Source organism: Rhipicephalus microplus, chromosome 5 (assembly GCF_043290135.1).
Source record: "Rhipicephalus microplus isolate Deutch F79 chromosome 5, USDA_Rmic, whole genome shotgun sequence".
Classification (NCBI taxonomy): Eukaryota; Metazoa; Arthropoda; class Arachnida; order Ixodida; family Ixodidae; genus Rhipicephalus; species Rhipicephalus microplus.
The window spans coordinates 220,737,779-220,752,532 of NC_134704.1; the positions used below are offsets into that span (position 1 = coordinate 220,737,779).

At 48.2% G+C, this 14,754-nt stretch overlaps 1 protein-coding gene across 4 annotated transcripts in view; it reads left to right on the forward strand.

Moving 5' to 3' along the window:
• The window catches only part of Mon1 (vacuolar fusion protein MON1 homolog), a 476,225-nt gene that overhangs the window by 41,279 nt on the left and 420,192 nt on the right, over nt 1-14,754 (forward strand). For 3 of the 4 annotated variants that reach the window (XM_075896523.1, XM_075896525.1, XM_037424308.2), the window contains 2 exons: nt 6,117-6,374; nt 10,595-10,726. In XM_075896523.1, the coding sequence (XP_075752638.1) occupies nt 6,117-6,374; nt 10,595-10,726 (390 nt within the window). The remainder of the gene's footprint in view (nt 1-6,116; nt 6,375-10,594; nt 10,727-14,754) is intronic. The other variant, XM_075896524.1, reaches the window with a different exon arrangement.

The window sequence follows — 14,754 nt, forward strand, 5'->3', positions numbered from 1 at the left end:
TCTCGTGTCTCGGAAGTGTATTTCATCGTTACAAATTATACTGGTTAGAAATGGGGGCCTTCCTCTTTGTTGTATTCTATTGAGTTCGTGTTCTAATTTGCATCAAGAAGTTTTGTTGTGACAGCACTTGTATCGACACTCGGTGAAATTCTGCCGTCACCATCATGTCCAGTATATGTATTATAATAAAGAACTGTGACAGTCAGAGCTGTTATTTTAAACCAGGTAGGAGCGTAGGCCTAGCCAGCAAAAGCAGCGATAACGTCCGGCACGAGCGTCTCGTGCTTAGCACTGACGATGTGTTTTTCAAGCTATGCATGATCCACTACATTCATCATTGCATATTTTCCCCTGGCTGAAGACGCAGCCAAGTAGGTGTTCTAAGGTGTCCTGAGAACAAGTGGTTCGTGATACGGTTTCAGCCGATCCACGTGTACGATTTCGCGTCCTCGGTGACACAGGTCCGAACTAGGCGTGAGGGGTTCGATGAGGTAGTTGTCAGCGAAAGTTTTCTCTATGATGCGATAAGGTCCATGGTACCTGCTGACAAACTTTGTAGAGGTACCAGGAGCAGCACTGGGGGGCACCCACAGCCAAACAACAGAGTTGGGCGAAAATTGGTAGTTGGACCATTCATCGTTGTGACGAAATTTCTGTAGCCCTTGTTCTTGTGTTGTAAGGGTGCGAGCTGATTGCCGACATTCTTCCGCATACCGCGCTGCTTCGGAAACTGGTGTGCCTTCGATTGAGTCGGGTCGGTAGGGGAGAATGGTGTCGATTGGAGATGATGGTTTTCGACCATAAAGTAAAAAGAAGGGAGAAAAACCTGTCGTCACTTGAGGTGCCGTGTTGTAAGCGTACGTTACGTAGGGAAGGATAAGATCCCAGTTGGTATGGTCAGAGGCGACATACATAGAAAGCATGTTGCCAAGAGTACGGTTGAAACGCTGGGTCAAGCCATTTGTTTGTGGGCGATATGCGGTAGTACAGCGGTGAATCACATGGCATTCTGCAAGAAGTTCTTGAAAAACATCCACGAGAAAGACGCGGCCTCGGTCGCTCAAAAGTTCACGTGGAGCGCCGTGACTCAGAACAAAATGTTGCAGCAGGAAAGACGCAGCGTCACGTGCCGTCGCGGCTGGTAGAGAGGCCGTTTCTGCATATCTCGTTAGACGGTCGATCGCTACAATAATCCAGCAATTCCCAGCTGATGTATATGGTAGAGGACCATAAAGGTCTATCTTAACCCGGTCAAATGGTTGCATTGGGCACGGTAATGGCTGCATTGGTGCAGTAGGACGGCTAGGATTGTGCTTGCGGCGTTGGCACTCTGTGCAAGATTGAATGTACATTTGAAGGAATGTGTACATGCCGCGCCAATAAAACCGAAAATGTAGCCTGGCGTAGGTTTTAAACAAACCGGCGTGTGCACACTGCGGATCGGCATAGAAAGCAGCGCATATGCTGGCACGGAGATGCCTGGGTATGACGAGTAGCCATTTGCGGTCGTCAGGGTGGTAGTTACGGCGATAATGTATTCCATCACGGATGGCGAAGTGAGAGGCTTGTCGGTGTAGCGCTCGAGATGGCGGGTGGGCGAGTGTTTCAGATAGGTGATCCATCATAGACGCAATCTACGAATCTTTGTGCTGCTCCGCAGCCATGTCGATGGGTCCTGATAGTGGAAGTAAGTTGTCTTGGATGGAGACACTCGCAATATCAGCAGAAACAGGCGAACGCGAAAGAGCATCGGCGTCGGCATGCTTTTGGCCTGAGCGATAAATGACACGTATGTCGTACTCTTGGAGCCGAAAAGCCTACCGTGCCAAGCATCCGGAGGGATCCGTGAGGGAGAATGACCAGCAGAGCGCGTGGTGATTGGTAACAACATCGAAAGAGCGGCCGTACAGATAAGGCCGAAATTTGGTAGTGGCCCAGATGATCGCTAGGCATTCTTTCTCAGTTAATGAATAATTTGCTTCTGTTCTTGTAAGAGTGCGGCTCGCGTATGCAACAACATATTCTTGGTAACCAGGCTTTAGTTGGGCGAGTACAGCGCCAAGACTGACACCGCTAGCATCCGTGTGAATTTCTGTGGGAGCGTTTGAATCTAAATGTTGCAGTATGGGTGGTGTTGTTAGCAGTTCATGGAGCTTCGCGAAAGCACTATCGTAGGCTGGAGACCACGCAGATAGATTACAGTCGCTCTTAAGTAGGTCTGTTAGAGGTGCTATGATCGAGGCGAAATCCCGGACGAAGCGGCGGAAGTATGAGCAACGCCCAATGAAACTACGCAGCTCCTTGAGAGACGCAGGCCTTGGGAGCTCGCTAACAGCACCTAGCTTAGCGGGGTCCAGGAGATTGCCATCCTTTGATACGACGTGTCCGAGAATGGTCAGCTTGCGTGCTCCCAAGTGACACTTCTTCAAGTTTAGTTGGAGGCCAGCTGCATAAAGGCAGCGTAGAACCTGTTCCAAGCAACGAAGGTGCGTGGGAAAAACGGGCGAGAATACCACCACATCATCTAAGTAGCACAAACGTGTTTCATTTGAGGCCTCGTAAGATAGTGTCCATCATGTGCTCAAATTTTGCCGGCGCATTGCATAGGCCGAATGGCATCACGTTAAATTCGTATAAGCCGTCTGGTGTAACAAAGGCAATTTTTGGTCTATCATCCTGATTCATGGGCACTTGCCAATACCCAGAGCGTAGATCAAGGGAGGCAAAGAACTCTGCGCCTTGTAAAGAGTCGAGGGCGTCATCGATCCGAGGCAAAGGATAAACATCCTATCGTGTTATTTTGTTTAGGCAACGGTAATCTACACAAAAGCATATTGTGCCATCCTTCTTTTTAACTAAAACAACCGGCGACGCCCAAGGACTGTTCGATAGTTCAATGACGCCGCGCTTTAGCATGTCACCTACTTGTTCATCAATGACACGGCGTTCAGTCGGTGAAACACGGTACAGTTGCTGTCGTAGTGGTGGATGATTACCTGTGTCGATCTGGTGGCATACAGTAGATGTTCGACCTAAGGTAGCGCTATGACTGTCAAAAGATGGCCGAAAATTGTCAAGGAGGCTCAAAAGCTCACACCTCTGTTGTGGGTTTAGGTCTTCGCCGATTACACGGTTGAGAATGTCGGCAGTGGAAGGGCCATTCCCGGAACTACAGGAGAGGGCGCTGACTTCCTATGATCCATCAAGAACGTCAAGTGTAGCGAGGGTTTCAAATGATTCAATTGAGCTGATACATTCGCCCCGAAGCAGCATACTCGTGAATGGGAAAGGATTCCCCACAGGCACGTCGGTCGCACCACCTTGAAGAGTAACGAGAGCGGTTGGGAGCGTTGATAGGTGGTGATGAACGAAAGCAGCGGAAGGCGTGAAGAATGCGGTAGCGTCAACGACGGTGGAACACGACACAGGTGCGAAGACAGTAGCACGCAAAGGGATTCGAGTGTCGTCACTACTGACCAACTTTGCATAGGAAGGGCGATCATCCGCAGGTAGAGCATCACCAAGAGGACAAAAGACAACTTCGGCACGGGCGCAATCAATGACGGCTTGGCGATGGGAGAGAAAATCTCAGCCTAAAATGTCGTGAGAACAGCGCGAAAGTACTACGAACTACACTTTGTAAGGCACTCCTTGAATTACAAGTCTGGCTGTACACTCTGCTACAGGCTGCACAGGCTGTGCAGTGGCAGTATGAAGAAACCAGCTCAAGTAAGGCGTCACTTTTCGAATTGCATGGCAAACTTTTTCGGAAATGACAGAAATGGCGGCACCAGTATCAATAAGGGCAAGTACAGGTACACCTTCAAGAACGGCATTAATCACATTCGTCGGCGAACGAAGAGGGCTTGTGCTTTGCGACGAGGATGCAGTTCTTGCCTCGGGAACTGCGTCATTCAGTTTTCCGCGTCGATTGTAGGGGGGCGTCGATGCATCGGGGAGGGCGAGTGACGACGTGGAAAAGGAGATCGGTGATCAGAAGGTGGTCGTTGGCTTGGTCGAGGAGGGTGCAATTCGGGGTCTGGAGTGGAGGGAAATGTGTGGTCGTACTCATATGGACGCGGATTTTCACGTGAATGGAGCGGGCGGCGGCGGCAAAGACATGCGACGTGTCCGGGTAGACCACACGAAAAGCAGATCGGCCGGTTGTCGGCAGTGCGCCATAAATTAGGGACTCGGTGGACTGGAGGTCGTGGCGGCTGGGTGGTATAAATAGGAGGAGGCAGTGGAGGCGGCGCTCGGAACGTAGGTGGACGTGGTCGTGCTGCTGCTTCGGCATACGTCAATGGCGCATTGACTGGTAGCACCAGCTGTGGAGGAAGGGCCTGAGACACTTATATCTTGTATAATAGTCCGCAGTGTAGGGCTAAGCGGTGCACTCCGCTCCGATAGGCCGGAGATGAGCGACAGTTGGCGGGCAACTTCTTCGCGTACAAAATCTTTTATCTGCGAGAGGGGGACGGGATCTTGCGAGAGAGTCAAGCTGGACATATGATTCCTAATGTGGGACAGCACGGCGGCTGATGAAACGTTGCCGGCGGAGCTCATCATAGCTTTGGCAGAGCTCGATAACTTGAGCTACAGTAGCCGGGCTTTTTGATATGAGCATCTGGAATGCGTCCTCGTCGACACCCTTGAAAATATGCTTGATGCGGTTCACCTCTGTCATGTTCGCATCGGCACGTTTGTACAAGTCAATGACGGTCTTATATGTAACTGGTGAAATTCTCACCAGGCAGTTGAGATCTTGACTGAAGGCGCTGCTTTGCACGAAGTTTGCGAACAGCAAGACGACCGAAGACTTCGCTGAAATTTGTCCTAAAGTTCTGTCCTGGTTGGATTGTCGGTTTTATGGTTTCGAAGCCACAAGTGGACAATGCCGCTGAGGTAAATGCGGAGGGTGGCCAGTCTCGTGGCTTCGTCCCATTTGTTCAAGACACTCACGAGTTCGTAGGTAGCCAGCCAGTCGTCGACGTCGTGGTCGTCCGTGCCGCTGATTATGGGAGGGTCCCGCTGACGGACCGCGCCGGAGCACACGATGGCCTGTGGAGCCATAGGCGGAGGGCTTGTGGCAAATGCAGTGGTCATAGCGGCAGGTCGAGCCCGGCTTCGCAACTTCACCAAATATAATAAAGAACTGTGATGGTAAGAACTGTTATTTGAAACCAGGTAGGAGCGTAGGCCTAGCCAGCGAAAGCAGCGATAACATTCGGCGCGAGCGTCTCGTGCTTAGCACTGACGATGTGTTTTCCGAGCTATGCAAGACCCACTGCATTCATCATTACAGAATGTATATATAAATAAGAGCCATAAAAAAAACTGAATCAGAAGATGAAATTTTTGAAGTGTATTGATAGGATTTGCATCTATGACCCTGCGCTCATCAGCCTGCCCTGTTTAAGATCTATCACTAATTTTTTTTTAAAAAGCTAATGGCAAGCATTTACTGCTGGTGGCATGCAGATCTTTGAGGGGCTTCGGTGGGTTCAGTACCACCTGTGAGATAGTGTGAAGGGCACTCTAAAGCAACACTCCTAGCTTTTCTTTCAACTGCTCTTAAGACACACGCTAAATGTCACCCATTTCTGTACCTATTTGCAATGTTGAACACCAAGCAAGCATTGCTTTGAATACCACAGGAGTCACAGAGGGGTCACTCAACATGCCCAAGTGTTCAACAAAGCATAGTCAACACTTGCAGCGCACTGACAAACATGAAGTAACAAGTGTAAGGGTTGTGAGTTTCTGGTTGTGCTATGACACCTATGTGTTTGTCTTAACTGTCCTTTGTGTTTGAGCAGTGTGCTGCTCAAACACAAAGCTGTGATAATAGATAGTTCGCACTCATCTTGTGTGGGTTCTTTTCATGCGCCGTTTGGGCTTGATCAACATTTGACAAGTATGCAGTTGCTTCCTGCTCATTATGTGGCATTGTATTTATTGCTATTGCCTTCATTGCTTTGGCCTTGCGGCAAAACTGTGACATTTTTTTTTTAATATACCTGCCAGCTCCAACCAAGATCCTGTCTTTTTCTTTCACGCTGTACCGGCTTCTTAGCAATGCTTCACTCGCACTTTCTTCCTTCTTCTTTGCACAGGACTCCCCTTCTCTATCTTCGGACACTCCCATCAGAGCGGTGGATGGGAATGAAGGTGCCGACTTGTGTCCTCCCGAGTTGAGTGCCCTGGTTGAGGACTGTGACAACTATGCTTGGCAGCAGCAAGAGAAGCACGTGTTTGTGCTCAGCGATGCAGGGAAGCCCATCTATTGTCGACACGGCAGCGAGGAGCAGCTTGCCGCTCTTGCGGGTGTCATGCAGGCCCTCGTTTCGTGCATCAGCCTTACTGGAGACCAGGTTCTATTTTCAGTGTCTGCATAGAATACACCACTTGCCAACATAGTCACTCAAATGGCCTCTTTCTTAACTCAGTATATATATTCTTGACCCATGGTAAAACTGTCAGTTCAAGCCCACGAATAAACAGAAAGGAAGAGAGGACGCTTGTCCTCCAGATGCACCTGTCCTCTCTTCCTTTCTTTTTATTCGTGCGCTTGAAGTGACAGTTATACCATGCATATCCAACTAGCCCCACTTTCGATTCTGTTGCATTTCTTGACCCACCCCAGCATACGATGAGTGTGAGATCGTAGTTGTACTTTTTCGTGACCGTCGCCCCGCCGCGGTCATCTAGTGGCGAGGGTACTCGGCTGCTGACCCGCAGGTCGCAAGATCGAATTCCGGCTGTGTCGGCTGCATTTTCGATGGAGGCAAAAACGCTGTAGGCCTGTGTGCTCAGATTTGGGTGCACGTTAAAGAACCCCAGGGGTTCGAAATTTCTGGAGCCTTCTACTAAAGAGTCTCTCATATAATCATGTGGTAGTTTTGGGACGTTAAAGTGCCAACCACTGGCACCCGTATACTCGCGTTTATGCGTCAAAAACGTCAAATGTGCCTGTCGGCGTCGGAGGGGCATACGCGAGGAGGCACGAGGGATCAAGCTGGGCTTGATATTTTTGCCACGCGTACGCTACGGCACCACGCGTACAGTGGCGCCAACCAAACAGGGGCCGCGCGCCAACCAACCAGAGGCCGCGATGCCTCGGAATGTTATGCCTAATGGCCGCCGCTTCGAAGGCACGGCCGAGTGCTGGAAGCAAGCACGGAAACTACTCCAAACGTTCCTGAATGACCGCTTCGTAATCTAGAACGACAATCACACGACGAACGACTGCGAGTGCTACCCGCGTGACGCGGTTTCGTGCAGAGTTCGAGCGACGCCGACAAATCCAGCGAATGCCGGCCAGCTATGCTTGAGCCGGTCCCGTGTGCGATCGTCGGCCGACCGAATGGGGCATGTAGGTGTTCTTGTGCTTTGATCTGTGATTTCCTGTGCCAGAAACGAGTGTTAACAGGCTTCGGAGATTCGAAGGTTTGAGCGTGAGCCCTCTCCTACTGCGAAGGAAATTCAGAGTGGTGTCATCTGCATCGAGCGCAGGCCTCTACCGTCTGGTTCGTATGAACCAACACATGCGTGGAACATCCCCTGAAAAAACTCTACGGTAGTTTCCGTCGCGACATAGACACCATATACGACGCCCGAAACATTGCGTAGTTTGTTCATACGGAGGAATTTTTATCTGCACTGTGTTTGTTTTCAACATCGGTATTCATCATTGCTGAAAGCGAACACTAGCCAACACATTTCGGTGATGTGAAAACGTGCATACTTGTAGAAGTGTATTCGCAGATTGTACGACGCTGAAACATTCGTTGGCTTCGGCGCAAATCGTTTTTGTGTGTTGTCAAGTTGATAACAAGCGTGCGCTGGTTGGTAGCAGTGTGAGGTGACTTCGTGTCGGGTACCACCAACGCTGACACATTCAGCTGTCAGCGTTCTGATTTCCATTCACGTACAAGACAGAAACTCGAGCGTGCGTTGCTGTGGTGATCGAAAAAGAAAGTTGCATGATTAAGTGCTGCTGGTATTGCCTGCTATTTCGCTTCTCGCTTCTTCTGCTTCTCTGCCATGCTCAGTAGCACATACGTTGTTTGGAGACATTCTAACACACACATTCTTAATTTATAGTTCATTTTGACACTCATAGCTATAGGCATACAAATTCTCCATCGTTTTACTGTTTACTATAATATAACGTGCGTTTTGTTTACAGCTGGACAGATAACTGAAAATCTTGCGAGAAGCACCTGATTTGAAATTAGCTGCACGATGACACGATAGTAGGAAGAGAAGGTCACCACATGTATGCACAGATTGAATGAAGGTGCACTAGTACTGTACTGCACTTTGTATAAAAGAAATGCAAAAAGTACCTCATGTGACTTATGAGATGTTTAAGAACTGTGCATGTATTTATCTGTTCCTTCAGACTGTAATGACCTGTAATGACCACTATCTGTCTTATCATGAAAGTTTCGAGTATAGTTAGTTGTGTTAGAGCATATTTTGACTAAAAAAAATGCCCAGAGGCATTCTACATAGTGCTTGGTTTCATTCTTATGACCAGTATTTGTCGTATCATTAAGAGCAAGATGCGGTTCCTTGCATTAGAGTATTTTTTTTCCAATACACTTATCATTCAAAAAGCCCTCCGCACAGGGCACAATTAGTCTCATGACCGAAATTTGTCACATCATGAAGAGTAGGGTGTGGGTTGTTCCATTGGAGAACATTTCGGTTGCAGACAACGTTCAAAAGCCTTTTATGCAGGGTCCAGTTCCAACATAATGACCGATATCTATGACTTCATGATCAGTTGGGTGTCGTTTGTCGTTTTAGAGAAGACTGACTAACAACAACGTCCAGAAATCTTCTATACAGGGTTCAGTTTCAATAATATGACCGATATCAGTGACTTCATGAACAGTTAGGTGTCGTCTGTCATTTTAGAGAATACTTTGACTAAAGACAACGTCCAGAAGTCTTCCATACAGGGTTAAGTTCCAATATTATGACCAATATCACTGACTTCATGAACAGTTGGGTGTCATTTGTTGTTTTATAGAATACTTTAACTAAAGACAACATCTTCCATACAGGGTTCAGTTCCAATATTATTACCGATATCTGTGACTTCATGAACAGTTGGGTGTGTTTAGTCGCTTTAAAGAATACTTTGACTAAAGGCAACGTCTAGAAGTCTTCCATACAGGGTTCAGTTGCAATATTATGACCGATATCTGTCACACCATTAAGTGTCAGGCACAGTTAGTTGCATTAGAGTACATTTCGACTATGGAAAATGCCCGAAGGCATTCTGCGCAGTATTTGGTTCCTATCTTATGACCAATATCTGTTGTATCAATATGAACCAGGGGTGCTTTGTTGCATTAGAGGATATTTCGAACACACACATCAGCTGAAATCCTGCTACTCTGGCATCAATTGTAGTCTCATGACTGACTTAAATCTGTCAGATCATGAAGTTTCAGGTGGGATTATTAGGTTGAGTGCTATAAAATATGAAGTGTATATATAGTGAAGGTACCAGCATATTCACGATATTGTTAATAAATTTTGTAGTGCAGGTATAGAAACCCAGTGATTTGTAAACCTGATTAGAAGGGCAGCTGCCGCATCATTCACAGAAGAGAGGATGGGGGTAGCTCAATGTCAACTCCATATATTAACATAATAGGGAGAGGGTGCTAAGTCAGCCCCTATATGGACATATTAGGAAGGGGGAGGGGGCACTGTGACGAAATTTTACCCCCCCCCCCCTCCTTAAGGAGAACCCTCCACACGGCTATGATAGACGTACAGTATTCTAGATGCGAGTGTCCATTCGCGGGAGCAGCGTACGCATTGATGTTGATTTCTGGTGCATACCGCTGTAGTTACTTTGGGCACTGGAATGTCAATTAACTCTAAAATAGTCTAAACTGCGTTGGGTGAAGCATTTTCAATTTTTCAACGTGTTCTCATATCCTCTAAAACATACAAACCCGCTCCAGTGAAGAACGTGTCGTTCTGTGCTGAACTTGGACAGTTCTAAGCCAAAAGGTTAAGCAACATTGCGCATCGGCTTTGGACGCGTGGGCGTCAATGCAGTTGACGCATGTCAGTGATTGCGCCCCCTTTTCTTCCACAGGTGCGACTAGACGCTTTCGACGCATAGGCGCGTGCATACGCGTGCCAGTGGTTGGCACTTGAAGCCCACGTATCGATCAATTTTTCCTGACCCTGGTCATACTTTCACATGGCTGGGATACCGAAATTATCCAAGAGAATTTGCATTCAGATACTTGGTCTTCTTCGTGCCCACAGTAATGGACATTGCCGGTTGCACTTCAAACACATTTTTTCAGTTGTCATGTTTGGTACAACGTGTTTCAGATAAGTTGTAAGTAGTGAATATCCTGCCCTCTTCCGCAGTTGCAGGGTTTTCTGCACTGTGGCTTCATTCAATAAAAAAAAAAACTGAATTGTCGAGGTCTGCATTTGAGAACAGTTAGTTTTCAGCATGTTGGCTGCAGCGTATTTTGCAAATTTGAGAGTCGGTATGCCATGTTAAATAACTGATTGAGTCAAGCTGTGGTTTTACAATGTACCCCAGGTGCGGTACGTGCGAGCAGGGCGCCTGCGGCTGGCATTCCTGCTACGGCTGCCACTAATCCTGGTGGCGGCCACCAGCCTGCCTATCTCTCTGCAGCAGTTGCAGGGCCAGCTGGTCTACGTCCACGCTCAGGTGGGTCTACTCTGCTTATGATAAGCTCAGGTTGAAAAGGTTTGCCATTGCACTTTGTAGGCTCTCGCTGTGGATAGCGCCACACATTTAGAGTGAATGGACACAGCAGACGCATTTGGAACATTTATTTAACTACTTCTAGAACGGTGATATCGTCAGCCGAATGATTATACATATTGTGATCCACACGCCAGAACAACCTTGCACAATATTGCACAACACTCAACAACATCACAAAAACAAGAACACACGCAGGGCGGCTTCGCCAATGCTTGGCCCATCACAAGGGCCCCCACCATGCAACATGTGGTGCTGCGCACCGGGGAACCACGCGAGATACAACCATTTGCGCCGACCGCGACCCGCCAAAAAAGACCCACTTAGCTCTCGTGCGCTGCCGCCTAGGCCTGCTGACAGGTGTCACTGCGGGTACTACGCACTAACCATAATGATGATAGTGGTGACAAACGCTTGCGAGCTCGCCACCTAGCGCTCGATGGTTGTGAACCCGAAATGTGGCATATGCGCGAAACATGTGCACCATGGGGCGCAAACAAATTTACGGGGGGTGTTAGCACCACCACTTTTCCTCAACCTTAATTCAAACCATATCCCGAAAAGAACAAAGAAAAGAAATCAGCTACACAAGCTCTAACAGAAGATGACAGCATATGTCCCTAAAGAATGTCTGTGCACCACGACACCGCCGCCGGTCAACCCTGCTGCACTGTTTGGCTCGGTGACTTTTACTGTTTGGCTCGGTGACTTTACCTCAGTACCAGTCACACAACAGCAACGTTGCCGTCGGCGAAAGGAACCGCCACTCGCAATGACACGTCTTCTGATTGCGACCAGCACTCATGATGGCGCCTGACTGGAGACAATGTGCAGAGTCAGCCAGCCACGGTTTACATCACTCCCGCTGCGTACATTCAAAACACTCAAAAGAACAATGCAGTAGGGCAAAGGAAAGGGAGCTCCGGGCTCCTCGCCCACATGGTACGATGGTTAGTACTGCTAGCTAACACGTCGGCAGCAACCGAAACGCCCAGCTAACTTATAATAAAGGTCGCTTGTCCAAACTCGTGCATCACAAGAAAAAAAAAAAAAGTGCGAGAAGCAGAGTGCAACACCTCAACACCACGATCCACCTAGTTGTGCTACGTGCGACAGGCGGCTGTGCAGAGCTTTAGGCCTAATGAGTCGCTTGACAACAACCGACATTCACATAGCAACCAACCTAGACGCAAAAGAGGCAGCGGCAAGGCGACGTTCATTCTGTAAGGTGGCCCTATTTGCTCACTGCACACAGCAGCTTACCGAGCGATCGGCGCCTCTTGTCCTGGACGGTGTCACAACGCCCCGGCGTCGAGCCGCAAGAGAAAACAGCAACGACGCCCGGCTCTCTGAGCCCAAAAGAGATAGAAGAAGCTATTTACAAAAACTCAACATGCCGACAAGTTGAAACACGTCACAAAAACCGATCTCCTCGCCCTCAACAAAACACACCGCCTACGCTAGCAATGGAAGTCCCCCTAAGTACGCTTGGCCTACTCATCTCCGGCTCAAACAAAAGCTTGTACCGAACTGCGACCACTGTCGTCCGATGCTCCAAGAGCCCCACGTTGGGCAGCCAGTGTAGGGTCTCGAAATGGCGAGCGTGCCATGTTCTTGGAACATGGGCACAGCAGACCATGCCATGTTCTTGGAACACATGCAGAGCAGTCACGGTTGGATCAAACGAAGCCAAAACACATTTAACTACTTTTAGAATGGCGATATGGTCAGACAAATGATTATGCATATTGTGATTCACATACTAGAACAACCTCACACTCAACACTCAACAACATGACAAACACAAGAACACACGCAAGGCGGCTTCACCAACGCTTGACTCACCACAAGGGCCCCCGGCACGCAACTTGCGGTGCTGCACACAGGAGACCCATGCCAGAGACAACTATTCACACGGACTGCCATCCACCAAAAAGTACCCGCTTATCTCTCGTGCGCCGCCACCTAGGCCTGCCGCCAGGCGTCACTGCCAGCGCTTGATACGATAATAGTGGTGACGAACGCTCGCAAGTACAACGCCACCTAGCGCTCGGTAGTCGTGAGCGCGAAATGCGGCCTATGCGCGAAACACGTGCACCATGAGAACTTTACAGGAGGTGTTAGTACCCCCGCAACTCGAATAAATGCAGATATCAAAATTTTTCTGCACTGACTGATTGCATCGAAGTGAAAAAACAGCGCGTAACACAGGACACAGGACAGAGAAGAGACGGACGAGGCGCTGACTTACAACCAAAATTTATTTCGTACAGGGGTGTATATATAGCACACGAAACTTGAAAAAAGAGGGAGAGAAGTCGAGTGACATGAAAGAGTAATTTTTGTTATGATTGTATGCGTATAACAAATAAACTGTGATTGCGCAATCATTCGCTTGTCAAATACGCCAATTCCCTGGTGAGGAGCGTTATCGAAGGTGCACTGACACACATATCGCCTTTCTTGATTATGCAGAATGCCTCATAAATCTCACGTGTCCTTTTATCTCTGTAGCGTCGAAGTATCTTGCATTTGTCAAACAATGCACGGCATCCACAAATGGAGCTGTGCGCAGCTAAGTGGCTGCCAACAGAACCCCGCATTAGATTGCGGTGTTCCCTGAGGCGGTCATTTATACAGCGGCCAGAATGCCCGATGTAACAGCGGCCGCAAGAGAGGGGAATTTCATAAATGGCACAAAAACAACATTCAACAAACTTGATTGCGTGTTTTTTATCACACACTCGAGGCCCTCTGTCCTCTCTGTTCACCTGATGGCACATACTAGAGAACTTATTTCTGGCTGAAAAAACAACTCTGATTCCAGCTTTTTGTGCTACCTTTTTTAAACAATGTGACACCTTATGCAAGTAAGGAATGACTGCTGTTCTTGAAAAAGAACTTTTTTCTTGACCACTAGTCGGTTCGGTTAGCTGTTTGATGTCTTTTAAGATACTTTCAGCTATGGAACACAGTATGTTATCCGGGTACCCTGCCTTGCGCAATCTGCGCACCTGTGACTCAAAACTAGTACACAATGTGTGATGGCAAGACCGCATCAGGGCCGCCTTTAGACAGGATTTTGCAATCGCTCGCTTTACAAGTTTTGAATGCGCAGAACTGTAGGGTAGCAAACTTTTTTTGGAGCGGGGGGCATACTGCCAGCACACGTGGTCGGACAAAAAAACTTCAATGTCAAGGAACCGGAGTTTGTTAGCAATGGGGAATTCAGTGGTTAGTTGCAGTGAGCCCAAGCAAGTGCGAAACACATCAACAATTTGATCAGCACGTTGCTGAGCTTCAGAGTGGTTGGACCGGTACAAAATCAAGAAGTCATCAACAAATCTAAACACTTTCACGGCGCTCGTCAGTTGTAGGCAATTAATGAGAGATCTGTCATATTTGGCTAAAAGAATGTCACTTAGGATCGGGGCGAGACAGGAACCTATGCAAACACCTTCTTTTTGAATATAAAGTTTGTCATCATGCTTTATAAATGTAGAACGTAAATAAAAGGTCAACATTTCTAAAAAGTTTCTGACGCTAATTCCGCACGAGTCCTGAAATTTGACGTTCCCATAGCGGTCTATGCAGTCGCTCACCTCTGCGCACACCTGGTCCATCGGCAGGGAATAGTATAAGTCTTTTACGTCGACAGAAAAGAAGCTCACTTCTGAAGGGCACTCTTGTTGAAGAAATTCGGATACTATTTGAGGCTTTCTGATGAGGCAAGGGTCTTCCACAGGAAGGACAGATAGGGAACGCTGCAGGTACCTTCCCACCAGGCGCTGCCATGTGCCCTGTTCCGAGACAATGACGCGGAAGGGAACTTCCGGCTTGTGCGTCTTTGCTGAAAAGAACACTGAAAGGTTCACACCCCTCGCTGCTCTCACTGATGACGCCAGTTTTTGAAGGCCAGCCTCTTCACAAAGTTTGCTAGCTGTTGCCTTGACCTTGGAAGGTTTTACATT